Source organism: Taeniopygia guttata, chromosome 1A, assembly GCF_048771995.1.
Source record: "Taeniopygia guttata chromosome 1A, bTaeGut7.mat, whole genome shotgun sequence".
In the NCBI taxonomy this organism is placed as follows: domain Eukaryota; kingdom Metazoa; phylum Chordata; class Aves; order Passeriformes; family Estrildidae; genus Taeniopygia; species Taeniopygia guttata.
In genome coordinates, this window is record NC_133025.1 from 54,882,324 (window position 1) to 54,909,621 (window position 27,298).

The window sequence follows — 27,298 nt, forward strand, 5'->3', positions numbered from 1 at the left end:
CGCTGCCCTCGGTGGCCGGGGCGGTGGCAGCCGGGCTGTCCCGTCTGTGTCAGTCCCAACAAGCCGCCTGCTGCCACAACACGCCTGGCACAGCCCTGGCACAGCCCTGGCACAGCCCTGGCACAGCCCTGGCACAGCCCTGGGGACCGAGCCAGCGCTCGGCGCCGTCCGCCCGGGGAGTGGTGTTTTGGGACAGAAAGGGTTTCCCCTCTCTGGTCCAGACCGGTTCTGACCTTAAAAGCAAAGGTTTGCCGTGCCCTGGGTGGGACGGGACATTTGGCCAGGGCTGCCCTCCCCTCCCGGCTCCGCTGCAGAGCCCTGCTGTCATTGTCACCTGCGGACGGACAGCGGCCGAGCCAGGGACAGCTCGGCCCTGCCCTGGGAGCGGGGCTGGCGGAAAGGAGCGGGGCTGACAGGTAAAGCCGGGGGACACCTCCTGCACCTCCTGCACTTCTGCACCTCCTGCACTTCTGCACCTCTGCACCTCCTGCACCTCCTTCACCTCTGCACCTCCTGCACCTCCTGCACCTCTGCACCTCCTGCACCTCCTGCACCTCCTGCACCTCCTGCACCTCTGCACCTCCTGCACCTCCTTCACCTCTGCACCTCCTGCACCTCCTGCACCTCTGCACCTCCTGCACCTCTGCACCTCCTGCACTTCTCCACTTCTGGCAGCAGCTCCCAGCGCTGCGAGCTGCCCTGCCCAAACCCGGAGCGGTTTCAGGCATTTTAATGGCAAGAGCGGCGGGGGAAATGTGAGGGATTTCTCCATTAACTGCTTTTCTGCCAAAGGAAAAACTGGGGGAAAAGGAGAGTAGGGAAGGGGGGGGGGTGATTTTGACAGAAGTATTGCTGGCCAGCAGGTGCTTTTGGGCAAGCCTTCTTCATCTGTAGGAATAATTGAAGGCTGAAAGTTCTGCCTTCTTTGGAGTAGGTATTTCTCTCATTCCAAATCAACATGAAAGGGAGCTTTTGAAATTTTCCCTGACAGATTACCAAGGAAGAGTAGAACCCTGGCTTTGGATGGTTTGAAGCTGCTTAATTAGGGTCTTTCTAAATATTTTATTAGAGTTTTGTTCTATTATTTCTAAGGATTTAGCATTTTTTTAATGGAAGCTAACTGCAGGTTTAGAAATACAAACTGCTTCAGATTATAATTTCTTCACACTTTTCAGTCTAAAGAAATTAGGATTGGACACTTTTTAATTTACTTACCTCAGATTTACTTTGCATGAGTAGTGAGTCTCTTGCATCTTTTGTCTTTTTCTCTAGTGAAAAAGACAGTTTGCTCAAAAATCTCCAATGAAATAAAAAATGTATATACTCAATCCATTGAAGCTGGCACATGATATTTTCTTTTAACAAGCTATTAGTTATCAAATATTGTATTTCCAGCATCCTAAATTTTCAAGTGAATGGATACAGAGATTAGGAGAAGGAAAATTCCCAGGACATTTGAGCAAATACAGATCTATGATTATCATGCTCCTGTTAAACAAGCCTTTAATATCTTGAAATGCTTCTCTTATATTTAAGATTAATCTTTTTGTATGTTATAAAGAGAATTCACAAAATCCACAATTTATAAAACAATGCTGAAAGATAGGGTTCATAGCAACAGAAGAGTTTAAAGATAATTAACTTGCTACCCTTGTCAACAAGTAGAAGTGAGGTTATGAAGGGATTTTGTTTTGCTATTTATAAAACATACACTTGCTACAAAATTAAATGCATGCAAGAAGTGTATTTACTTGCATGTTTTTCTCTGGAAAAAGATAATTGCTGTGTTTGTGCATGCTGATGAGTTAATTTTGTGTGAGAACAACTAAAGACAATTTCTATGTTCAGGTTATTCAAAGTAAATAATAATAAGCATAGAGATGAGAGGAAATTTTATGCAATGCATGTTATTTCATGTATCTCATTTTGAAAACAGTCCATTTCAAATTATTTTGAAATCGTAAAGGTTGTTTTAATTTAAAGAAAATAGTTTGCTCTTTTGCCCGTATAAGATGCTCCAGATGGTTTTGCAATGTTCACACTATCAACAACAGTGATAAAAAACCAGTCAGGCCTCTTTCACTTGTCTAATTGCGAGGTAAAATTATTGGAGTTTGTTGCTTTTGGAGGTTTTTTTGTCTGTGTGTTTAAGGCAAAGTGAAATCAAGTTATTTTCAATCACAGCATCCAAAACCAAATCACACAGCGTGAGTGCAGTGGTCTGAAGTGCTTAGGTCCAGCAGAGGACAGAGCAGGGTATTTGCTCATCATTTGTCTCAGAAGACTGGTGCCTCTCCCCTTTCTCTGTGGCACACACACACCTTAGCATCTATCACTGCTCTGGTGGGATGAAGCCTCATGTGGGTTCAAGGAGGCTCTCAGAAGGGGAAGGAACCCTTTAGGAGGATGTGATGGGCAGCACTGGGTTATCTCCCAGCACTTTGACTCAGTGACCCTGATGTTCCTGCAGAGCTCGGCACCTTCCTGCACCTCCTTGGGCAAGGAATACCGTGCTGCTACCACGAGGACTCCCAGGGCCTTCCAGGCCAGAGAAGAGTGGGTGGGATGGCCTCCATCTTCCGGAGTGAGGAGATGAGCCTGAGGCAGCTCTTCCTGCAGGTGGAGGCTGCCTACTGCTGCGTGGCTGAGCTCGGGGAGCTGGGGCTGGTCCAGTTCAGAGATGTGAGTAGTGCCTGGCTGGCGTGCTGAGCTGTTGCAGATGTGCCCCAGGGTGTGCTTGTTCTTCCCTCAAAGCACTTGGGAAAGATGCTCCTGTAGGGAAGCAAAAAAGTCCATGGTGAGAGCGGGATTTCCCCAAGGCTGATCTGAAATCCAAACATCACACCAAGACCCCACCCATCCCTGAGTCCCCACCCAGTGTTCTGCATGCCCCCTGCACAACCTTAGAGCAATCCTTTGCATCACCAGGACACGGGAAGTGTCTCCATGGAGGCCCCTCTGTGACCCCTGCTGTCACAGCAAGGTTGTGGGGAAGGCCACCAGCTCCTGGGCCATGAGGAAGCCCACGGCACTGCCCTGCCGTAGGAACCTCGCAGACACAGTGGTGTTTGCCATCCACGCCGAGGCACTCGTTCTCTGCTGGTGTTCAAAAATGAGCACAGCACTGTGCAGCCTTCAGCCCCAGGCTTGTTTTCCCTCCTGTTTTTAGCTGAATGTGAATGTCAACAGCTTCCAGAGAAAGTTTGTGAATGAAGTGAGAAGGTGCGAATCCTTGGAGAGAATCCTGCGTAAGTAAACGCTTGTCAAATGCAATTGGCTTCCTGCCAACTGGTGGTGTGGGATTTATTTCTTTAAGTGCTCTCACACTGGGGAGCAGAATTAGTGGCAAAATGGTGATGTTTTCATCTGAGCCCCTGGAAATGTTTTCCATGCGTCAGCTAATTACCACTTCACCCCATATGGGCAATAATTTGTTGCCCTTGTTTTGAAAATGGTTAACTGAACTTAAAACTGTTAATTAGCTTTTGTGAAATCACAGGCTGTATCTGGGGCTGGGCAGGAGGCTCTTACACCAATGCACCAGGTGTTGGCACACACGTCTGGCCAAGGGCTTCAGCCTTAGGATAAGTCCTTAAAACCCAAGCAGCAGAGCTCATGATTCCCACTGTCCTGTGGATGTCCTGTGGATGTTCTGGAAGCTCTGCACTCTCCTCACCACAATGCTGGTGCCCACTGTACCCATGGTGGCAGCACTTGGCATTGTTGGGCAAAGCAGTGGAACCTGAGCTTTCTAAATGCCTTACTCACTGCCCCAAATAAAGGTGGCCATGGTGACCACTTGTGCCAGGGTTGAGGGCTGCCCACATGTGAATGAGCACTGTGACTTCAGAAGAAACAGCACCTCCACTGAGAAAGGAGGCTGGGGGTGTTCATTCCTTGGTGGCTGTGTATATGCACTGGGATGATGGCCCTCATGTATCATTTAATTTTGTCACAGCTCCATGGAATGCCTTGGTCCTGACCAGGATGATGCACCAGGGACGATTCTGTGTTGAGACTCCTGTGCCCTTTCCTTGCAGGTTTTCTGGAAAATGAGATGGAAGATAATGTTGAGGTAGTCAAAGGAGAAAAGTACCCAGAGACACCCTTGCCTCGGGAAATGATTGATATGGAGGTACAGAATTGGGAGTGGACCCAGGAGAGGGTTGTGCACCAGGCTGTCTGTGTAATGTGCTCAGTAGAGCCCTCCCTGAAAGGAAGAGTCTGGTGCCTGAGGCTGGCACAACTCTCCCTGCCCAGGAGGTGCTCCCCAAGTTACTGCCTCAGCATTTAGGTTGAGGCTGTTCCTGCTGCAGGTTCCTAAAGGAGCCCAGTATTTTTACCATGCCATGTGAAACCCCTCTGGTCCCAGATATTAATGAAAAAGTATTACTTTCACAGAATGCCCCCATCATCCTATAGGAGAGAATAAGAAGGGTTTGGTGTTTTACCAAGAGACCTGATGTTATAACCCACTTCACTGCATAAAAATCCCAGGACTGCCTGTCCTGATGGGAGTATGGTTGTGACACTGGGGCCTGGCACAAATACTTGGGCCTCCCTTTTGGATGTGCAAGGGATGATTTATTCTAGCCCAGCTGGTAGCGAAGCTTACTAACAGGGTAATTTTAAAATACTGCATATGTAGTTGACTAGAAAGTAAAATCAAGCTTTCCAAGGGCTTCAGCTTCACAAGCAATTTGGTTTCCTGGTGTATTCCTGGCCCCATGTCATCCCCTAATTTTTGGCTTATAGCTAATGAACCTAAACTAATGTAGGTCGCCTCTGTAGTCAGTAAAATGACAGCCAGTCATTCTGGGGTGTGAGATGTCGGTGAGGAACCACAGAGATACCCAGCCAGGCTGAGACAGCTACATCACACACACACCTACCTGCCTGTGCTTGGGTCAGGGGCATCAGAAGTCCAGTGCCAGAAGAGGACAACACACCCATCAGGGAATGTTTGCAATGGAAAAATGATGCATTGGCATTGATTAATATCTTCCTACAAAAAGTGTTCATCAAAGTGTTTGTTGAATATTTCTGTATTCTCCCTAAAAAAAACCAAAAAAAAAACCAAAAAAAAACCAAAAAAACCCAAAAAAACACTGTTGTTTGAGATTTGGTATCAGCTTGGGAAAGAGCCACTGATCTGCTTGAATTTTTCTGGGTGTGCTTGGACCCTAAACAGACAGTGCTAGAGAAACTTGAAGCTGAGCTGCTGGAGGCCAACCAGAACCAGCAAACACTGAAGCAGAACTTCCTTGAGCTCACAGAGCTCAAACATCTGCTGAAGAAAACCCAGGACTTCTTCGAGGTGAGAGGCCTCTTTGCTCTTCCAACAGAGAGGTGGAAGGTTCTTAAAAATACGTGCACTTTCATTAGGTGTATGTTGCTTTTAGTGATCTTTATCACAAGCCATGATGAGATTTGCAAAAACATGCCAGTCACTTTGGACTGCATTGCTCTTTGAGTTGGTGGGGCTTAAAAACTTAGCTCACATATTTCTTTGAAAATAGCATTTATGCTTTTCCATTGCTAAGATATAGCTTACTTTTATTGGTTTTCCTTTGGTCTTATAAATCTCCATGGAAAGCTACCTTTGGGGAAAATCTTTAAGAGAAAAATGTGAAAGTAGTTTTCAAACTGGCAATACTGAAGACTGTTTTTTAAAACTAATGTTTTCCAGGCAGAAACCAATCTGCCCGATGATTTCTTCAGTGAAGACACATCTGGGCTGCTGGAGCTGAGAAGCACTCCTGCTGCTGCAGCTGCCAAGCTGGGGTGTGTATTGGGGATGGCCTCCAGCTTGGCCAGACTTCCCACCTGTGCTGCATTGCTGTGACACTGGCACAGCTTCCTTCAGCTTTTTAGCAGAGGGTGCTCACCAGCCTCCTTTGCACAGCTGTTTCATGAAGATAGAGAGTGACTGTCCTCAGAAACTGTAATCAGAACTATGGTCAGGATATGGGTCAGTGAGAAAAATGGACTTCTGCTTCCAGGCCATCAATTCCAGTGATCCCTTAGTGGGTATTGACTGAAAATTGCTATTTTAAGGCATCTCACCCATGGCTTCTGGACTCAGGCATCTGGATACCAGCCTGGTCCTCATGTATGGATGTCTAACCACAGAAAAAGCCATGGTACTGCACTGGGCTGCAGTCTGATGCTTTCTCAGAAAAGGAAAACAGGAGAGTAAAGATAAACCAACACTTCAAAATTTCTACCTCCTCCCTCTGCCATTCTAACACTCTTGTGTGACTTTAGGCATCTCTCCATTCTTCCATTTCTAGCCAGAATTTTCTCTTCACCATCACCTGTTGATCTAGGAAAGTTTGTTTGTTGTTTTTTTTTTTTGTTTTGTTTTGTTTCTTTTTTTTAAAGAAAGAACCATAGGATAAGGTCAGTAGACTGAGTTAAAAGTCAGTGTTGAGCAGGGAAGGTTTCTTAGAAGTGCCTGCAGCAGCAGCAGAGCCCTGGTTAACACAGACTAGAAAACAAGAGCTTGTGAAATCATGTATGCTACAGGTCTTAGAAGGCATGGAATATGGAATGAGCTTGTAATCAATTTATCTTGTAACTCTGCTCAGATTCACAGCAGGGGTAATAAAGAGGGAAAGGATGATCCCCTTTGAGCGTTTGCTGTGGCGAGCCTGCAGGGGAAACATCTACCTGAGGTACACAGAAATGGACACCCCCATGGAGGACCCTGTGACAGTAGGTACCAACCTGGTTGTGCCTTCCTCTGCCCTGTGTGGATGCTTGTGACCTGCAGACACAAAACTGGTGACCTGGACGGTGTTGCAGCACTGGCTGCCTCTCCAGAGCTCAGTGTCTGAAGGCAGCCTGTGGGCAAGTGTGGGACAGTTTGAGGATGAGAGAAGTTTCCCTGACATTGCTTTTCCCTTTTGCTACTGTTGAGGTGGTTTCCTTTTCCTGCCTGTCAAGATGCACATGAGGCCTCACAGGGCAGCTGTATTACACGGAATACCATGGAATCCAGGGATCCATGGAAGTGGACTGTGACTGTCCCCACTTGGAAGTAGCCATGGAGGGTCAATTCCCCTTGGTGTCTCTGGGGTGAGCCCCATGCCCCAGTGGAACTCTGTCCCCTCTGCTCCACATTGCTCCTTCCCCCATAACCCAGAGCTGCTGCCCATGCCTGTTTCCTGAAAGAGCATCTGGGGAAAACACTGCTGATGGGAAACTGGGGATAAAACAACCAGTGGAGAGGCTGCCAAAAAAAAAATGATACCAACTTTTCTGCACTGGACTCTGGGTGAGTTAAATTCTGCTTGAATTGTGTGTTGCAGAGAGAAGAAGTGAAGAAGAATGTGTTCATTATCTTCTATCAAGGAGAGCAGCTTAAACAAAAAATCAAGAAGATTTGTGATGGGTAAGGCCTGTGGACAAGTCACAATGACTGCCCTAGAGGTGGTTACTGGCAGTCCGGGCTGACTGAATTTGGAGCTAGATATCAGATCTCCAGCTGTAAGCTCTGCAGCCAACCTCTCCTCCCCTCCTCAGCTCTGCTACTTCTAATCATGAAAGGCATCCATCTCCTTGGCACTTGGAACTTGAGATCCTACATTTTCCAAAGTGGCGTACAGCTCTTGAGAGCTTCAGCTGTTAGGTTTTCTACTTGGGACATCTAAAAGGGGACTGTTTAAAAAATACTCAGCACTCTTCCACTGAAAATCGAGGGCCCTAACTTGAGCACTGGAAACATGGTAATCCTCAGCTTGCTCTCAAGCCATCCTACATTTCTACATAAAAGATGATGCTATAGTTTATTCAGCCCTTTCCCAAGGCCTTTGAGAAATATCTGTGTAATCAGAGACAGAGCTCAGGAGAGAAATGAAAGCTTCATAACCCTGACTTGTTTCCACCCTGTTAAGCATCTTGAAAAGATAATTCAGGTTGAATATTTTGTTACTCTTTCATAACACTGATGACCAATGAGCTTTGTTGCAGTGTAAATCAGATTTGATGAGAGGATCTGTCTGCTGTCACCAAACCCATTTCAGGTACAGTCCCTCAGCTAGGCAAGGACTGCCAAGAGCCTGCAGGGAGAGGCTGAGCAATTGCTCTTCCCTGACATCTGCACTCAGGGCAGGTCTTTCTGCCTTTAATCAGAATAAAAGCAGGTAGATCTTTCATCCAGCTGGTATGACTGACTTCAGTCCCAAGAAGTGGCAGAACCCTGGGGTCTGTTTGCAATTCCTGCATTGCAAATGGGGCCCTCCAAGGAATTTCCCATCCAGAGGGAAATTCAGCCCTCCTGAGGTGGGCATCTGTCTATGAAGCAGTCATGGACATGAGAGAAGACTCCCAGCTCTCAGTCACTGATTTCTGATCCTGAAGCTCAGACATACAGGGAGTTCTGCCATAGCCATTGTGCAGGATCAGTCTGCTGCTGCCAAAGTGGTCTTTGAGTTTTCAGCAAGCCTCGTTCTCTTTCTGGATTTCAATTTCCTGCATATAATAGAATCATAGAATAAGGTGGGTTGGAAGGAATTTTAAAGATCATCTCATTCCAACTCCCCTGCCATAGGCAGGGACACCTTCCAGTAGACGTGGTTGCTCAAAGCCCCATCCAGCCTGGCCTTGAACACTGCCAAGGATGGGGCATCCCTAGCTTCTCTGTGGCACCCTGTGCCAGTGCCTCACCACCCTCACAGTAAAGAGCTTCTTCTTCATATTCAACCTAAACCTACTCTGAGATTAAAGCCATTCTCCCTATGTTCTGTCATTTCATGCCCTTGTAAAAGGCCCCTCTCCAGCCTTCTTGTAGGCCTCTTTAGGTACTGGAAGGCTGTGGTAAGGTCTCTCTGGAGCCTTTCCTTCCCCAGGCTGAAACACCCCAATTTTCTTAACCTTTCCTCATAGCAGAGGTGGTTCATCCCTCTGAGCATCTTCGTGGGCCTCCTTTGGACTTGCTTCATCAAGTCCATGCCCCTCTTACGTCCCATTTCTTTGCCTGCTTTTTATGTGCTGTTCAGACTCCTTCTCCCCTTCTGCATGGGCAGTTGCTGGTGGGGAATGCTTCCCATTGGCTTTTCCCCTGTGCCAATGGCCTTGCAAGAAGAAATCACCAGGTCATACATTTAGAACTGGCTGGGGTTGCCCACAGAGTGTTGAAAGCTCTTCATTTTTGATGTCTTTTTTCTTTTTTTTTTCCCTCTGCAGCATTTAAAATTCCCTGAAGTCAAAAGCCAAAGCCTTTTTTTTTTGGGGGATGGGAGTAAAAGGACAAGCAACGCAATGCCTGTCAACATATTCATTGTTGATTGACAAAAATCACTCAGACCATAGGCACAACCTTCTGCAGCTGGGGGTCAGGCAATGCTGGAAACGTGAGCAGATCCCTACAGGGAGGTTGTGGTGTGCACGGTTTCTAGGAGCTAGTATTGCAGATGTATGTGGTCATAGGTTTGTAGGAAGGAACTTAGACTGGTTTCTCTCAGGTCTTTGTAACTGAAGGAAACTACACATACCAAAGACAAATCCAGAGAAGACTCTTTGCAGTGCTAATGAAGTAATCTTTTCTATTCCTTCTTCCTTTCAGATTTTTTGGTTGCTGATATTCCCATCTATATGGATATTTTCCTGTGTGGCAGATTTCTAAATGTATCAATCTTCTGACACTACTTTTGTGCTCTGTGGGCCATCAGCCATCCCTGGTACCCAGGCCAAGACATTTTAGCCTGATCCACCTTTAAGGCAGCTTTGACTATACCTAAAGCAGATGGCAGTGTCATTCCAGCCCCAGCAGGATATTTCTGCTTAGCACTAAGTCATCATTCATGACAAGTAAATATCCTGCAAAAATCATGGGACTGGTCTAAGCCAGCCTCCTGCAAGGCTTGCAAGGCAAGATTTGTTTGCAGAGCTGTGTGCCTCAGGTTACTCTTGTAGTCCCTGCTTGACTCTAATTGGTAACATTAGTCTGCCAATTTCATGAACATTAAGTCCATGCACAAATTTATTAGTGAAAGGTGTAGAGGGAGCAGGAAGGAGGAAAACGTAAGAATTTTTCTTTTTCTCCTTTTCTTGCGGCTGCCTCAGTACTAATGTGAATACTAAGCTGAGTTTATCAATGTAAGGATTCCCTGCTGAATTCTCCTGGAGCTTTCAGAGATGTCTGTGCCATTAGGGCAAAGCTGATACTCAGTATGCAAAATGGCTGTTAAAAGATCAAAGCAGCACTGCTGCAATAACGTTATTGGGGATGGGGGAACTGTACAGCATGGAGGAATGAGCTTTCAAGTTTGATTAAAAATCCTTATTAAAGATGAACTAAGAGCTGTGAAGAATAAGAAGATGGAAATAATTAGGTAGGGTGAATAACCTTTGGAAATGAATACCAGGTGTTGAGTGAGGAGAAATTCAATTCTGGTAAGGGAAGTTTAGCTGAAGAGCACGTGCTGTCATTACATACAGCTTTGGACCGATCTCTAGGAAACTGCAGCATGTTTTGTTCAATTTGCAACTGTACTCACTTGTATGTGTGCTGGAACTGATTTTGTAGAGCAGGTGGTGAAATATCCTGTGCTCAGACAAAGCCAGAGTATGATGCTTAGCTGTACACAGAGCCTGTACATTTTTGTCTCTTAAGCAGGGATAGACCCCTATGACCCTGTTACATCTTTTAATTCATCTCACGTGCAGAAAGACAACCCTTCAGCAGCCCTAGCTCAGCATATCTATGGCAGGATGGTGGAAATGTGTTGCCTTAGGTCAGGGGAAGAAGATCTCTGCTCTGCAAAGAGGAAGGATCTCTTCCTGCAGATCTGATGGGCAGTATCAAAGTGGCAGGGGTGGCACTTACAGTAGATATCACTGAACAAGCCAAATAGTAAAAAAAATGAGGGATATCTGCTATTTTAGTTCCAGCAGTGCCTCAGCTCAGCCTTGTGGGCAGAGAGCAGCAGCAGTGCACCCTGTGGCATGTAAGGTCCCGGGGAAAACTCCTTGTGCCTGCTGTGTGTATAAAGAGTACTCTGGGATTTGCTTTGCAGGTGGGACAGGTAGCTGCACACTTCTCAGAGAGACATACAAGTAATTTCTAATTGTCTGTGCTGGGATCCTAGTGTACAACAGTGCAGTGTGCGGTGCTGGTGGAAGCACCTTTACACCAGAGTGACCTGCAGCTGTGCTAGAGCACGTTGAGTTCCGTGCTACAGCTGAAGCAGTACCTGCATGGAGCTAAGACCTTCACTCACGTTAGAATTCCACATTAGTTCTTCTTATACCACATTAAACAAACCCACTGAATCTTCCAAACAGAACCTTGGAGGTAAGCTTATAAAAGCTTTTATACTGTTTATCTAAGCTGATGTAACAGATACCGCTCTCAGGTGTTTAAAACCCTTTACCCATCCTTTTCTTGTTCCAAGGGTGTCTAGCCAAGCAGGTGGACCAAAAAATACAGCCATTCTCCTATTTTATCCTAGAAATACAGTCCTTTTGTTTGTTTGCTTGCTCGCTTGTTTGTTTTTACAAGGTTATTTACTTACACAGCCTGCCCGCACAAAGGGCGTTTGCTTGCAGTGCAGCAGTGGCTCAGTGATGCTTCTCCCAGTGCCTGCAGGAGGGTAGTGCAGAGAAGTGCAGAGAGACAGACATGGTATTTTTCCAACCTCGGTGCAAGAGGGACATCTGTTGGCTACTGCGTTAGCGACGCTGCCTTTGTCAGGGTGGGATTTTCTTGCGTCTCCTCGCAATTCAAGCAGCTTGTGGACAGAAGGGAGGTGCCTACACGTTAGTGCTGACCTCTGTATGACATCAGGTCCTTGTATCACCTAAGACAAGGAGGGTTTTTCAGCTAGAGCAGGCAAAGAGATCCTTATTCTCATCAAAGGATAAAGTATTTGCACCTTTCTGCGAGACCAAGTGCAACTTTGTGGTATGTGAGTATACTGCTGGGTCAGGAATGAAGTCCAGTTTCCCTGCCTTTGAGCTGAGAAGAGTACAGAGGAAGAAAACTCGGTCAAATAACTGGTGTTTTTCAACTCTCTCTTAATGAGGCTAGATTTCGTGCCACAGTCTATCCTTGTCCAGAGTCTGCCACTGAGCGCCGAGAAATGCTTGATGGAGTCAACACAAGAATCGAGGATTTAAACACAGTAAGTGGCAGTGGCTTTACTGAGGACTGAACCCTGCAAGGGGGACCTGCCCAGATATATGTCCTGTCTGAAACCGTGTTGCAGACTACACAGATTGTCTTCTTGACACCTTATCTCATTATCTCCATTGTTCATTTGCACAGCAGCACTGTGTGGCCACATGATGCATGGAGGTCCAAAGAACTGTAGTTCTACTCATGGGTGTGGTATGCCCCAGGTTTGTGGCATAGAGCTGCCTGCAGGAGATGGCAGCTTGGGAGCACATGGTGAGATATTGCCAGTCTGTAAGCAACTGGGTAGGGAGCCAATCCCACAGCTCAGTAACTCCCATGGTCCCCTCCACACTTACAGTGCCTCAGGACCGTGCAGGGAGAATTCTTGGTGAGCAGCACTGTGCACCTGGTGTTGAGTGATCCTGTGTCCACACCTGCAGACACTGCTCTCTAGGATACCCCACAGATTCATACAGACAGCTTCTTTTCATCAGCCCTCTTCCACCTGCCCTCTCCAATTAACTGAGTAGATCATGCTCCTTGTGCTTCCCTGTCTTGAATGTTGCCCTGTGTTGTGCTTACAGGTGATAACACAAACCGAGTCCCACCGCCAACGACTGCTGCATGAGGCAGCAGCCAACTTGTGGTCCTGGGGGATCAAGGTGAAGAAAATCAAGGCCATCTACCACATCTTGAATTGCTGTAACATCGACGTCACCCAGCAGTGTGTCATTGCAGAGATCTGGTTCCCAGTGGCTGATGCTGACCGGATAAAAAGAGCTCTCCATCAAGGAATGGTAAGAGAGCAACATTTTGGGTCCTTGAGGCTCTCACCTGCACTGAATTGCTTATATGTTGAGCATATGTTCAGACAGGTTTGTTACTGTAATGTGGGGCTCCCTTTTCTGTTTTAAGGTGAGGTTGTCCCATTGTCGTTTGACCTTTCATCTTTTGACAGAGCTTAAGGTCAGCATTAAATGTTAGCAGGTTTGTGACAGACCCATGAGCCAGAAGTGGTGTTGTGGGGCCAGTTGTTCTATCTACTCAGTGTCTGTCCTTGTTTGCAGGAACGCAGTGGCTCCACAATTGCCCCCATCCTCACTGCCATACACACCAGGATGGCACCACCCACCTTCAACAGGACCAACAAGTTCACAGCTGGATTTCAGAATATAGTGGATGCATATGGTGTAGGCAACTACAGGGAGATGAACCCAGGTGAGAAACACTCAACTACATGCATCTGGTTTGCATGAGCCAAAGTAAAACTTTTCAGTTCTCTCACTATCCTCAAAAATGTACTCGCTGCTGATTGAGAAATCTGAACCATACTGGAGCTGTTTCGTGTATAGGCATGGATTTTCTCAGGCAAATAATTTGGCTGTTGGTCTTCAATGAATCATTGTGATGGAAATAAGGAACTATACAAATACAGGATGGAGAACAAATGGTGAGGTAGCTGTTCTGAGGAAAAGAGCTAAGCTCATAAGGGAAATGTAAGTTGAGCTCACTGTGTTGAGGCAAAGAAGGCTAAAAGGACCTGACAAAAGTTTGAAACAATGGTAGAGAATTTCAGACCACTGAGAATTAGTGGAAACCTAGAAATGGGAACCTATGTGAAAGGGTGAGATTAACTCAACTTGTTGAAGCTGAGCAGGTTGAGAAACATGATAGTAACCTTCAAATACATTTTTGTGTTGCAAAACAGAATGCAGTTGTCTACACATGTTGTTTATTATGGTGAGGCAAGAAACAAAGGATAAAAATGCAAGGAAGGTACATACAGTTGAACAGCCTTTGTCATGGTAAAGCTGCCTGGTGTATAGGGGAGGAATTGAGGAGACCTTTTAGGGCAGTACCTGTAAGGAATGGCCTGATGGAGTAGACTGCTTCTTTGATAAAGCCTTTTTGTTTAGAGGGAGCTAAGCTTCTTGACCTTTCCCTCCTGCAGCTCCCTACACCATCATTACTTTCCCCTTCTTGTTCGCGGTGATGTTTGGGGACTGTGGCCACGGCGCTGTCATGCTGGGCTTTGCTCTCTGGATGGTCATTAATGAGAAAAGCCTTCTGGCCCAGAAAAGCACTAATGAGGTGAGTACCAGGGGTGCACCAGAGGCTCATCAGCCCCACTGGGTAAAGGGGACATCCAGCCTCTCAAAGGCTGTGTGGAGATGGTTCAAAGACACCTGTGAGACAGAGGTTTTGGCAAGTCTACCTACTCATATATAGAGGGCCTAAGGGACCCAAAATTTTCTATGAATAATTGTATATACACAGACAAGTACAATCATGTCTGCTGTTGGTTGAGGCCACCGATTGATGGATCTGCAGGTACTCTAGTCACTGGCACTGCCTTCTCCCCCTGCAGATCTGGAACACCTTTTTCAGCGGGCGCTACCTGATCCTGCTCATGGGCATATTCTCCATGTACACTGGCTTCATCTACAATGACTGCTTCTCCAAATCATTCAACTTCTTTGGTTCTTCCTGGCATATCATCCCCATGTTTAAAAATAACACTTGGAAGTAAGTGCTAACTGTAGGAAGGAAGTAAAAACACACCAAATGGAGCATGTAGGCTTGGAAAGAGAGACTGCCTGTGTGGGGAAGGGAAAGACTCCCTGCTGTGGATGTAGCCATGAATGAATCAGAGGTTTTGTCTGACACACACAGATGAACTCACTATTGAAATGGAAATGTAGAGTCCCCGGGAACACGCCTGTTTGTTCAGGCACTGATGTGCATAAAAATCTGCAGGTGTCCAGGACTGATGCATAGAGAATTATCAGTGTGAGGGAGGCTGCCATTGTGTGGGGCCCATTTACATGCACACAAGTGCAGGATAACAGGTCACAGAAAGGCTGGAGTCAGCTACAGATATCCTGTGGTAGTCCTCAGCACACCTTACATAAATATACTGTGGGCTTCGATGGAGAGATTAAGCTGCAAAGGTCATTTCCCTTTTCTCTTGTAGTAAGGATGTGCTTCTAGACAATATAGTGCTGCAGTTGGATCCAGCAGTCCCAGGAGTCTACTCTGGAAATCCATATCCATTTGGAATAGATCCGGTAATTAAATTAAATTGCTCTAAGATAATTTGTATTTCAATCCTGTTTCTACGTAGCAGGTACATCAGTAGGTCCCTGCACTCTCTCCTGAACCTGTGCTTTTCACTTCTTGCTCTTTGTTCCTTACATATCTGTTGTGGTTTAACCCCAGCCAGCAGCCAAGCCCTGCACAGCCCCTCACTCACTCCCTCACCAGCGGGATCAGGGAGAGAATTGGGTGAAAGCTGGAAAACCCATGGGTGGAGGTATAGACAGTTTACCAGGGAAAGCAAAAGCTGTGCACACAAGTGAAGAATTAAGTCATCTCTTCCATGGGCAGGCAGGAGTTGAGCCATGTCCAGGAGAGCAGGGTCCCATCACACATGATGGTGACTTGGGAGGATAAATGCCATCACTCCAAACATCCCCCTTCCTCCCTCTTCCCTCCGCTTTATACACTGAGCATGATGTGATATGATCTGGAATATTCCTTTGGTCAGTTTGGGTCACCTGCTCTGGCTCTGTCTGCTCCCAGCCTCCCGTGCACCCCCCAGTTCCTCACCAGCCTCATGAAAAGCAGCAAAGGCCTTGGCACTGTGCAAACCCTGCTCAGCAATAACAAAAACATCTCCATACTATCTACCCTGCATATACAAATCCAAAATACACCCCCATACCAGCCACTATGAAGAAAAATATCTCTAACCCAGGCAAAATCAGCCCATTCCACTCCTTATTCTGTACTATTTACATTGTGCTGAGGTACCACACTATTCAATACAACTTCATTAGCCACCACTCACCCTCCCATTCATCAGTCCTTCTGATGCTTTCCTTTAGCAATTAGCAATTAATATATTGCTAACAGCTCTGCACAGGCAGCAGCAAAATGGTAAGCAGGAAGGAAGTTTGATTTTCCTGGAGAGTGGTCTTGTGCTACAGTCTCTTTTCTGCCACATATCTGCTGGACTCTGTTTCCTTACTTGAGTACTTAACTCATTCCAGAGATACCTCACCAGTTTGAAGGCAAACTTCCAAATTTCATGCAGTCTATTTGTTGCATGGTATGTGAAATAAATGTCAGTATTATTTAACTTAGCCATATTTTCTTCTCTGTGTCCTATTTCAATTTTTCTTCCTATTCTGTCTATCATGTATTGAAATGTACTTTTCCACATCAAGCTTTCCTGTTTCAATCTTCATATTAGTCAAATAACTCCCATACTTGCTGGTTGCACTCTCATTTCAAATGGTCACCCAAAGGATCTCTGTCCTCCCCTGGTTTTCAGAGATGTTTCTCTTGTAGTCAGATTTTATAAACTCAACTCTAAAGCTTTGCCCAGGATGTGGGCAGTCTGGTTCAGAAAATCACGTCAGAAGCAGCTGAGTTTTCTGCATGTTGCCCTGATGCATCTCTAATTTAGGTTGACCTAGACTACCTCTTCCAGCCTGGCTTCTCTCTGGTCAAGAGTGTAAAAGTCCTGGCTGGGAGGGAAGAATGGCTGAACAAGTGCTGGCAGGGAAGGAGTGGACAGGAAGCACCAGCTTCCAGACATTCTCTGAGGAGATTATATGTGTCATCTGCCCTGAAGGATGGATGGCTCTTTGCATTTTGTAAATCCTGCTGGGATGACTGAGGTGTATCTTGGAAAAGAAGTCACCCTGAGATGAGGAAGCTAGGCAGTATCTTTGGTATCCAGAGAAGAGGCAAAGCATGTCTAACAAACGTGCAAAAGCTAATGTTTTGCCCTCCAAATAAACCTTTCTTCCTCCTTTCTCTTCAGGTACTATACTTAGTGCCTGAAAAGTGGTGTCTACTTACTGTCTCTGAGGGAAGAAGACTTTGGGGTCTGGGAAGTTTGAGAAGGAAGGAGAAGCAACCCTGAAACTCTGTAGTATACAAAAGGCAGGACTGAGAAGGGATGTATGTCCTAACATAACTTAAAATTTAATGCAGAAAGGCAGGCAATAAGTTGATATCCATGGCCAAATAATTGAAAAGAGTTTTTTCTGTTCAAACAAAAAGTTTGAAAATGCTCTGTCGTCACTACTTCTCTGGTGAGGGTGGAACTAATTTTGGTTGCAGCAGGAGGGATTTTCTTATGCCTTTCCACTTTTACTAAAGAAGATGACTCAGCCTACAGACAGGAAATGACACAAAAAATATCTAGATTCTGCTACCAGCCTTTGCAGTGGTTTCTGGGGGACTGAAGCAAAGTCATAGGATCATTTTAAATGCTTGTTATTTCCTTTTTTAAATGAGTCTAACATTTTATACATTTTTAGATTAATACCTTGGCAGAGTGAAAAGTAATAAAAGAAACATCTAGATTTCTGTGCATTGCTACCCTGTTACTAGAACTGGTAGGAGTAAATTGATGGTGCCAAAGCAACTACTTCCACGCACCTTTTATTTATCAAACACCTGAAAATCTTGTTCTTCTCTCTCTCTCCCTGTTCCTTTACCCAAAGATCTGGAATGTTGCATCGAACAAGCTGACTTTCCTGAACTCCTACAAAATGAAGATGTCGGTTGTCATAGGGATTGTGCACATGATTTTTGGGGTGATACTCAGTCTTTTCAACCACATGTAAGTTCAATTCAGCAAGCCTGTTGCTGCAGCAGCACACAAGTCCTCATCACTAAACTGTGATGTGTCCTTCATTGAGAGAAAGTCATATTTTGGACTTTGACCTTTCCCTGGTGTGAGTAGAAATGTCCCATACACTGGCTGACTTGCACAATGGTTAATATACAATGCTAAGTCCAAAGGACAGCCAGAACATTGCAGGTATTTTCTTCAATAAACTCTCTTTTTAACTTACTTTCTTATATTCTCAATTCTGCAGAAATATGTAAGCATACTAAATTAAAAAGATGTAGCACCTCCCATTATTGACTACTTTTCTCTTGAAAGACAAGCTCTTTTGGCCTAAACCAAAACACACTGAAATTTTGCAGAGTGTGTGCATTCCACCTAGCTTAGCTTAGTCAGGATTTGTTGGTGTACTTGCCTATAGCTCTGCCTCTATGTTTTCCAACAGCAAATAAAAATGGTGATAGAGTGCAGGGGCTGACACTATTGTGTTGAGGGACTCTCCAAAGCTGCAATATGTGTAGTCACCTTCAAGGACAGAAAGTGTTTGAGAGAACAGAGAGGACCCTACATGATTGATACTAGACCTGGCTTTTCTCAGTATATAATGCTCAACTTCGTAAATAAGACTTTTTTTTTTAATTGTCTTTAATTGTCTATTATTTCAGTGTAATAATCTTTTGAGGTGCTGAGATACTGGTAGGTCAAGTACAAATATCTGAAGATAATCAGTATAACAGAGCTTTTGTATTTGAACAATGGCTTTCACTGATAAAGCCTGTAATTATGGACTTATTTCTTGGCTAATGATAGTTGTAAATTTGTTAGGTTATTTTCTAGAAACTAAGTACTGCCAGACTTGGGTGCAAACTTGTATTATTATCTAGTGTATTAACTCTACTTTTCTTTCTTTATTCTTTCCAGCTACTTCAGGAAGTACATAAACATTGTCCTTCAGTTCATTCCAGAGATGATTTTTATTATCTCTCTTTTTGGCTACCTGGTCTTCATGATTATTTTCAAGTGGTGTCATTTTGATGTCCATTCATCCCAGAGTGCACCAAGCATCCTCATCCACTTTATCAACATGTTTCTGTTCAACTATAGTGACAGTTCAAATGCTCCATTGTATCAGCATCAGGTACGGATCAAGCAGCCTGAATCTGCTGTAGTTTTGTATTTGCAGTGGGTGTTGTGGAAAATGGGTATAAAGATTCAGGCTAAGAGGCTCAATCACAAGTGTCACTCAGAGAAGTTTATTCTTCTGGTATTTGTGTTGGTCTTGTCAACGGGGAGGAGAAAGAAGCTATCAATCAGTGATGCAGAGGAAATCTTTCCTAGTGTCATTCTGACAAGAATAATGATGCAGTTGAAGATACTGTTGGGGGGGAAAAAATCAAAGTGTGACTAGACATACAAAGCTGCATATTGCAGGCATGCAGTTGGTCTCAATGCTAGAGACATCTCCCTTTCTTCCTATGAGACAAATTCCTATTTCATCTTTGGAAAGTTTTAATACTTGACATTTCCACCTAAAATGTAGAAGTAGCTAGAGGATTTTCTGGCAGATTTTTGTCAGAAATAAACTCCTTTTGGGAGTTCACTTAAAAAAAAAGAAAAAACAAGCAAGCAAAAAAATATCCCCTAAGAGAAAACTTGTTTTAAAGTCATCTCTATTTATATTCTCAGAACATGGATTTTTTATTTCTTTTTTATTGATTTTACATCATCAGCATCAGCAAAGAATCTGCAAGGAAGTGCTGCATCCAGCCACATGTGTGCACCCACATCTATACCGTTGCACACTGGGCACTCCAACATGAGCTCAATTTTAGGGACAGCTGATGAGTCAGAATTAGGAGAGAGCCCTGATCAGCTCCAAGTAACTGTGTTAAGGATTCAGGGGAGTTTGGAAAAACACAGTCTTCCAGCCTTTTAAAAGTTTTTCGATAAAACTGTGAACATGTCCTGGGCAAAGGACAACCAACCAACACTTTTGGGTTGCTATAACAACCCAAAGCTTTCCCAAGGTGACAATTTTTTTTCTTCTATTCCTGTCCCCCTGCCACACCAGGAACAGAATATGCTATCTGCCTGGGTAGTCTGAATGAAAACATTGTATGAGCCCAATCATCAAGTGATCATACATCTGAACCAACTTTAAAAAAATGCAGAGGTTGTGGTTTAAGGTTTTCTTTGTTTGTTTTATTGTTTTCTGAAAGTACAGACAGTTATGTCAGGACAGCAATAGGGGTGCCATACTGCAATGTAATAATACCTTATGTCATGGGGACAATCTGTTACCAAGCCTAAGCTATGGGGTTGAATTCCTTCTGAAATTGCGGATGTGGAGTAAATCCAGGGCAAAACTTGAATGACTTGGCTCTTACTGCAGCCTTTCTATACTGATCAAAGCAAGGCAGCCTGACTGACTCACAGAGAGTTAGGACATTGACTTGGGACACTGAGTAGCCAGGTTCAAGTCAGTAGCATGGGATTTTGGTAAATTAACCCTTTTCAACATGAAAGCCTTTCATCTGCAGGTCTCCAACCATCTCTAGCTGAATGTGCTTTCTGGAGCCTTAAACACTATACATTTATCTTCATGTTCTCGCAAGCAGAGGATACACAGCCAAATACAACAAATACAACAGGGAGTTGAATTGTATTTGTTGTATTTAAAAAATTACCATTATATAGACTCAGGTTTCTAACCATAAACATAGTTGGCTAAATGAAGTAAAGCAACTTTTTGCTCTTGTTGCTTTGTGTTTCAGAAAGAAGTGCAGAGTTTCTTGGTCATATTTGCTCTGATTGCTGTTCCCTGGATGCTCCTAATTAAACCTTTCATCCTCCGAGCCAACCACCTGAAAGCGCAGCACATGGTAAGGGATGTTGGGGGGATTCAGTACAGCAAAGACAAAGCTGGGGAGACAGACCCCAAAAACTCTTTGGAATGATGTAATTCTACATTTCTCTGACCTCAGGCTTTCTCTGACAATTTCAAAATGTGCTTTACGTCACATATGTACAGGACATGTGTATGTCTAAACAATCTAAACTGTAATAAGAGAATGGCTAAATTTGGAAGGGATCACTGGAGGTCATCTGGTCCAAACTCCCTGCTGAAACAGGGTTCTATTAGGGCTCATTATTCAGGTTTGTGTCCAGACAGCTTTCAAGTATCTCCAGCGAAGAAAACATTTCCCTGGAAGCAGGAGGTTTTCTGGCAAGCACATAACCAATTTGTTAAGCCGACGCCAAGTTCTTTCACCTCTTGTATCCAAAACCAAAGAAGATTCAGAAAGATTGAAGTGCTGGTAAAGGCAAGACAGGGAAGACCTCAGTTGTCAGTCCACAATCTCCACTAACCGTTAGTTTGCTCTCTGTAGGAATGGGGCATCTGTGAAAGTCCTGGCCTTGGAAAGAGCAACAGTGCTTGAAGGAGAGGCTGGATTTAAAAGCTGTTGCCTGCTTTCCAGTAGTTCCTTCTTCCTTAAGTGATTGCCTTCACATTAACAGAGCCCTCCTTCCCATGGGCTCTGTGGTTTGCCCACAGCTCAACACACAACTGCGGCAGCTGCAGTTTCCCAGTTGATCATTAATTCTCTCCATTACTACACTAACAGGACTTTACTTGTCAGTCAAGATTTACTTCTCTTTATAGTCAGAGTTAGTGGCTGGAGTACCTTTTATAGGGCACAGATGTTTCCGTTTGAAGAAAGAGATGCTGGTTTGCTGCTTGACCTTTTCCAACCCAGTCACTTCTGACCTATAATTGAAAGCCAGGTACCTTGGAGACCTTTGCAGCCCTGCATTTGCACTGTTATTTCTTATTTTGTCATTCTTCTGGGATTTGGATAAAGGCTTGACATGGCTGACTCCATCTCCTGGTTTTATGCCAGGAACATCTGACAGATTTTACCCACCTCCTATTGTGCCCCCATATTTCTATTCCTAATTTTCATATGTTAGCTGTCTGAGCACATCCTACATTCCCCTAGATTTATATGTTTGCAGCAAAGTCTGTTTTCTATGCTGACATTCAGGTAAAGCAAAGATAAAGCATGTGTGACAATCATTACTGCTGCAATAGGAAACAATATATTGTCAGGAGACCTTTCCCATGAAACCTGCTGGAGGCTATAAAGGGTGACAAGGCAGAGCCTGACAGAAGCCATGAGGTCTCTATTTGGTTATGCTTTATAATAGGACTATTAGATCCGGTTGTTCAGGCCTCTTAGGAAAGTCCTGTAAATAATAATTGCAGAGAGGTTGCCAAGAGGTTTTTGTCAATTTAAAGTGAATCAAGAGCTTTGAATGTTATTTCTGCCTGTGTCCAAGAACTGTGTGACCTTCATCAAGTCATACGATCCTCTCAGGCTTCATTGCTCTTTCACTTGACACTAATTCCTTTGATTTGCACCCATCTAATTGGGATCATCATCTTTAAAAGTACCTCAGTTTTCTAATTTGCTGAAAGTGATGGGTCTTCTCATGGTGGGCTCAAACAGTGCACTGTGACACTAGAAACTAGCTACAAAATAGTTGAAATCACTGGAAAATGCTCTAGGATGGAAAGCATTTAGGTATTATTCAATTTAACTTGGAATATTCAATTTCTGTGGTCCATGATGACTATTGTTGAAACTGTCTTTGTGTTCATTATATAATCCTTCACTTGTTACCTATCACAAGGTTATTGAGGGAGTTCTGCGCCATGGACTTCTTCATTTTGGTATCAACCAAACATACTGCATTTTGTTTCTAAAAGATCCATTCTCAAGCCATCTCGGGAAACTCAGGAGGTGAAAATGAGGTAGATGGCCAGGAGACCAATCACTCCAAGAAATCTTCCCAGGGAGACCGCAGTGGTGGTCATGAAGGACATGAGGGTGACGATGAGGAGGTAAGAAAATTTGGACAGAAAATTGTTCAGACAAATACAATAGCAGAAGACACAAAGTCAAGCAGAAGACTTTTGCAGAGTTGCCAGGCCTTCTTTCTAGCAAGATATCAACACAGGCTGTTGTAACAGTTTCTGTTTCCAAACAGAATAGGGTTTGAACTTTCATTGAATTAATTCCTTTAAATTTTTCCTTTGGTTTTGCCTGGTGTTGGCAGGCATTCTTGCAAACCTCAAGCTTTTACAAACCTCAAGCCTTTGTTTCCTCAGGGGTGGTTGTTCACTTCCACATTGCACCCAGAGAAGGTCAACCCTTTCCCAAGAGTCAGTGACCTTTGCTTCCTCTAAATTGCAAAGGAGCATTTAAAGTTGGCAGCCAGAATTGTTGACTAGGGAGAGAATCCTTCCTTTAGCAGATAGTGTCAAGAGTTTCTACAGTAGAAAGCAACACAGGAAAAAGTGGCAAAAATATTTGTAGCAGTTGGGAGCATCCACAATATTAGTGTGGACATGGCTGGCTGTTCCCAGTCCCTGGGAATCTCCACGGATTTGCTTATTCATTATTATGAGATACAATTATTCAGTGATATCTCCCAAAATGTGTATGCCCATAGGCAGATAGTCTGAAAGCCCCTATTTTACATAAGAATTTCTATCTCTGTAAGAAGCCACAGAGATTGGAGCAACTGGATTGACATTTAAGGATTTGAAATTGTAAGAGTGGAACATGAGCTGTTCCCCACACATTTAATTTTCATTAGAATTGTATTTCTCCAGGGAGAATGTATGGAAAGATCATGCAGAACTGACACTTTTCAGAGCAGTCTCTTTTCCTGGGAAATACCATTGTGTTGCTCAGGACATAGCAAGGAAAGGAGTATGAAGAACCTTTGGTCGAGTGCTGCTCTGTTAACCAGGAAGCCCTGAAGTGAGAACTAATAAAGCTTTTTCGTTTTTATATGTTGTTTCAGTTCAATTTTGGAGACATATTTGTCCACCAAGCTATCCACACCATTGAATACTGCCTTGGCTGCATCTCCAACACAGCCTCGTACCTGCGACTCTGGGCGCTGAGCTTGGCCCATGCACGTGAGTGATTTTCCCCTTTAGTCTCCTCACCATGCTGGTCATGGCTTCTGCTGGTGTTCGACTGTTCCTGCAAATTTCTTCAGGAAATCCAGGTTTGTCCTTGTGGACATTTGTGTGTCAGGATGTTTTGCTTCTGGTCAGATCACTCCAAGTGTTTCATGGTGGGCATCTCAGTTTTCAGAGGTGATCCCTGGCAGGTCTGATTGCATTCACTGGCTGGGGCCCCTTTTGTGCACTGCTGTTAACTACCCCTCTGGAATAGTCCTCATGGTGTGTGGCATGTTGGGGGGTGCAGTCCACTTGTCCTTCACCTCCAGTCCACGGAGGTGAAGGCAGCATGGGAGCCATAACTGCTTTTCCCAAGAAGCACTTGCTATAGCCTTAGGGTATGCAGATGAATGCCAAAATTACTTGAAACCGTCATTTTTATTTTGTTAAGTAAACAAGAAAGAAAAGGTCTGACTCAAGAACTTCTGGAATTTGTCATTTTCACTGGGATTTTTCCCAGAAACATTCAGTGGAACATCACATTCCATGACAAATGTACAGCATTTCAATGTCTTTTGTCTTGATTTGCGATAAAAACAGATGTTCAAATACTAGAAATTGCCTCAGGCTGGAACTTAGATTTTCAATGTTTCTCATTTTTCTGAAATGTTTTTTATTAATATTGCTGTAATGCCTCTGGCTAGGAGTTGCACCTGCCCTAAAGAACTGTGCACACAAAAAAAGCAAAACAAAAAGGGGTGGGGGGCAAGGATGGGGGCCATGGTGTGGTGTGCCATGGATTGACAGGGGTAAGCTGTCCTTCTTGCCACAGCTTTGTAGGAGTGGAGTGGAAGCTGATACACATTAGCTTTACATGGAGAACAGAAACCTAAATAAAATAAAGCAACTCAAAAGCTTAGCTAAGAGCACATGTATTCTACAAACTGGGAAAAGTGGGTGAGCTGGAAGACTGCATGCTGCGTCTGTCCACAGCTGCTGCTCAGCACTGTTTTCCTTTTATTTCCTTCTGCAGAGCTGTCAGAGGTCCTTTGGACCATGGTGATGCACAATGGGCTCAGCAGCAGCGGCTGGGCAGGTCTCATCGCCATCTTCATCATCTTCGCGGCATTTGCGGTGCTGACGGTAGCCATCCTGCTGGTCATGGAGGGGCTCTCGGCCTTCCTGCATGCCTTGCGTCTGCACTGGTACGTGGAGTGGCCCTCTGGAGCTTTTCCCAGATCAGTCTTTGGGAGGGAACAGGCTGTGGGAACAAGTGTGCACAGTGTTAGACATGCTGTGCCAGTGCATTGGACCATTAGTTGCCATTGGCAAATGAAGTGAGGGAGACTCTTCCAAAGATCAGAGATCCCTGCTTTGACCTGTTCCCTGGAGCACCCAGCTCGTCCTCCTGCACCTGTGGTGGTTGTCAGCATGTGAGGCAAATGGCAACCTGCAGTTCTGTCCTGGTAAACATGCAGAGCCACTGAGGCCTCTGACCTGCACGACAAGGCCCAAAGGCAGCACAGCCACACCACTGGCTGTGTATCCCACCCCAGGATCTAACAAGACAGCTGCCAAAGGCAGCAAGAGTTCATCTGGGAGTGCAAAACCTGATGAAAACCTGGGTCCATGCTTGTGTCATCAGCCCAAGTTGAGCTTCAGGCTTTGTGCTAAACCAGCTCCAAGTTAGCCTGTGTCGGCTTTAAGAGATCATCGGTGCAGGCAAGGACAGCAGTGTGGACATGCCATCAGCATGTGAGCAAGACCAAGGTGACAACACACCCCTCACCACCACCCTAACTCAGTATCATACCTGAGCCCCAAGCTGTGGTGTTTTTCACTGAGTAATGTCCCAGCACAAGTCAAAAACATGGCCAAACCATGGTGCAGGTGCTTATCATTGTGCAGAGAGGAGGAGGTGTCTGTCTCCCTCCAGTGTACAACCAGCAGGTGGTTATCCCAGCTCTCAGAGCTTCTAGAAGCAGGTTACCAGGCAAGGTTCTGCTGATTGGCCTCATAGTGAGCATTTCCAGTCTGGCTTGATAGCAAGGCAGAGCTGATGTGTGCCACATTGCTCCCTGGGCTGCCTATGTCTCATTGCTGGTCCCATAAAGGGCCTACATTCGCAGCTTACAGTCCAACATCTTGTAGCCTCCCTTTTCCTCGGGTGCCGTATTTCAGCCTCTTGGCTGGCTGTAGGTCCTGCCTACAGGCAACACTGATGCCTCCCTCTGCTCCTCCCTAGGGTGGAATTTCAGAACAAGTTCTACGTGGGAGCTGGGTACAAATTTTCTCCATTTTCCTTCAATCACATCATCAATGGCACTGCAGAAGAGTAAAACCAGTGCATCACTGCTTCCCTCCTCAGACCAGGCTCTGTTTCCTTGTGGTGGCTCACCCACAAGTAGGATACATGGGATGAAACAGACTGGGACATGGCCCTTGAAAGAAGAGCTGTAGATGAGTATGTCGTAGCTAAATTCCAGTGTACTACTGTATCAGCTAAGAGCTGACCTGTATAAGCTGGGCTGCCTGGACATTTGGCTGAGACACCATTGATGTCTGCAAGTACCTGGTCCTCAGCATTTGATGGGGTCAGCTGCCTACTGCTTGGTTGAAAAGAGGAGATGCAGCTTTGGAATTAAATTAATTATTAACAATGGACTCACATGTGTTCTGCTCCACTTCCTGCCTTGTTGTTGTGGTATATTTCTTTCCAAGGAAAGTATGTTTTGTCTGTGGTTGATCATATGACGTGATTAAGTTCCTTATAAGATTTCAGCCCTTCATTTAGCACACAATGCAAACCATCTCAAAGACAGATCGTATTGCAGACTTGCAATTTTCTACATGCTTTACTAGAATAACCCCCTTTTTATCTGATTTGCTCCAGGGCTTGACAGCATTGGATTATAGAAATGTACACACATCATCACTTAACAAAAGCATTAGTTTTGAGCTGTGTAAACAAAAGTTTCCACATTGGCAGCCATTTCATTTATCTCGATTGACTTGTTTGTCACTGAAGACTCAAGATGTGCTGTATTTTTCAAGATGGGTTGTTAAAGCAGATTGTACAGAAATGCTAATATTAATGAACAGAAAGAAAAGTGGAATCAAAACAGTTGGCATGAATTTGAAGTACTGATGTACTGTGATCTTCTGAAATATTCATGAATTACTAATCCTTCAAACTGAATAGTGTTAATCATAACAGGCTATGTTTTTTTAACCCTGAATTATGTAAAGAAAACAGAGTACACCAAGCGATTTGGAGTGGACAGTGCTCCCTTCCAAGGGGTGTGACCGAACAAGCCCTTATTTTCAGAACGCACTGCCTTGATATCCAGCTCCCCCAAAAAACCCACATGGGAGTGTTCCCAGCAGGACACACAGTGTTATAGTCATCACAGGTTATGTTTCTGCAGTAGTCAGGCTTGAGAGTCGCCTCCAGCTACAGTGACAGGGGAGAAAATACAGCCCCAAGCCAAGCAGTAGTCCCAATTTTTCCCTTGGGGCCTCAAGAAGCCAAACTAACTTTGGGCAGCAG

The 27,298-nt window shown here is 44.7% G+C and overlaps 1 protein-coding gene across 1 annotated transcript; it reads left to right on the forward strand.

The window, feature by feature from the left end:
* The first annotated feature begins 91 nt into the window (after positions 1–91).
* ATP6V0A4 (ATPase H+ transporting V0 subunit a4) lies at positions 92–26,412 on the forward strand. Its single transcript, XM_002197128.6, has 21 exons — positions 92–416; positions 2,471–2,682; positions 3,170–3,248; positions 4,041–4,135; positions 5,192–5,317; positions 5,690–5,784; positions 6,591–6,717; positions 7,314–7,396; positions 12,035–12,128; positions 12,706–12,918; positions 13,189–13,339; positions 14,073–14,212; positions 14,490–14,647; positions 15,096–15,189; positions 17,641–17,759; positions 18,690–18,906; positions 20,543–20,650; positions 22,540–22,674; positions 23,643–23,760; positions 24,782–24,953; positions 25,994–26,412. Exons 2-21 carry the CDS (start codon positions 2,566–2,568, stop codon positions 26,085–26,087), a joined length of 2,535 nt encoding a protein of 844 aa, XP_002197164.6. The 5' UTR covers positions 92–416; positions 2,471–2,565; the 3' UTR covers positions 26,088–26,412.
* The last annotated feature ends 886 nt before the right edge of the window (positions 26,413–27,298 follow it).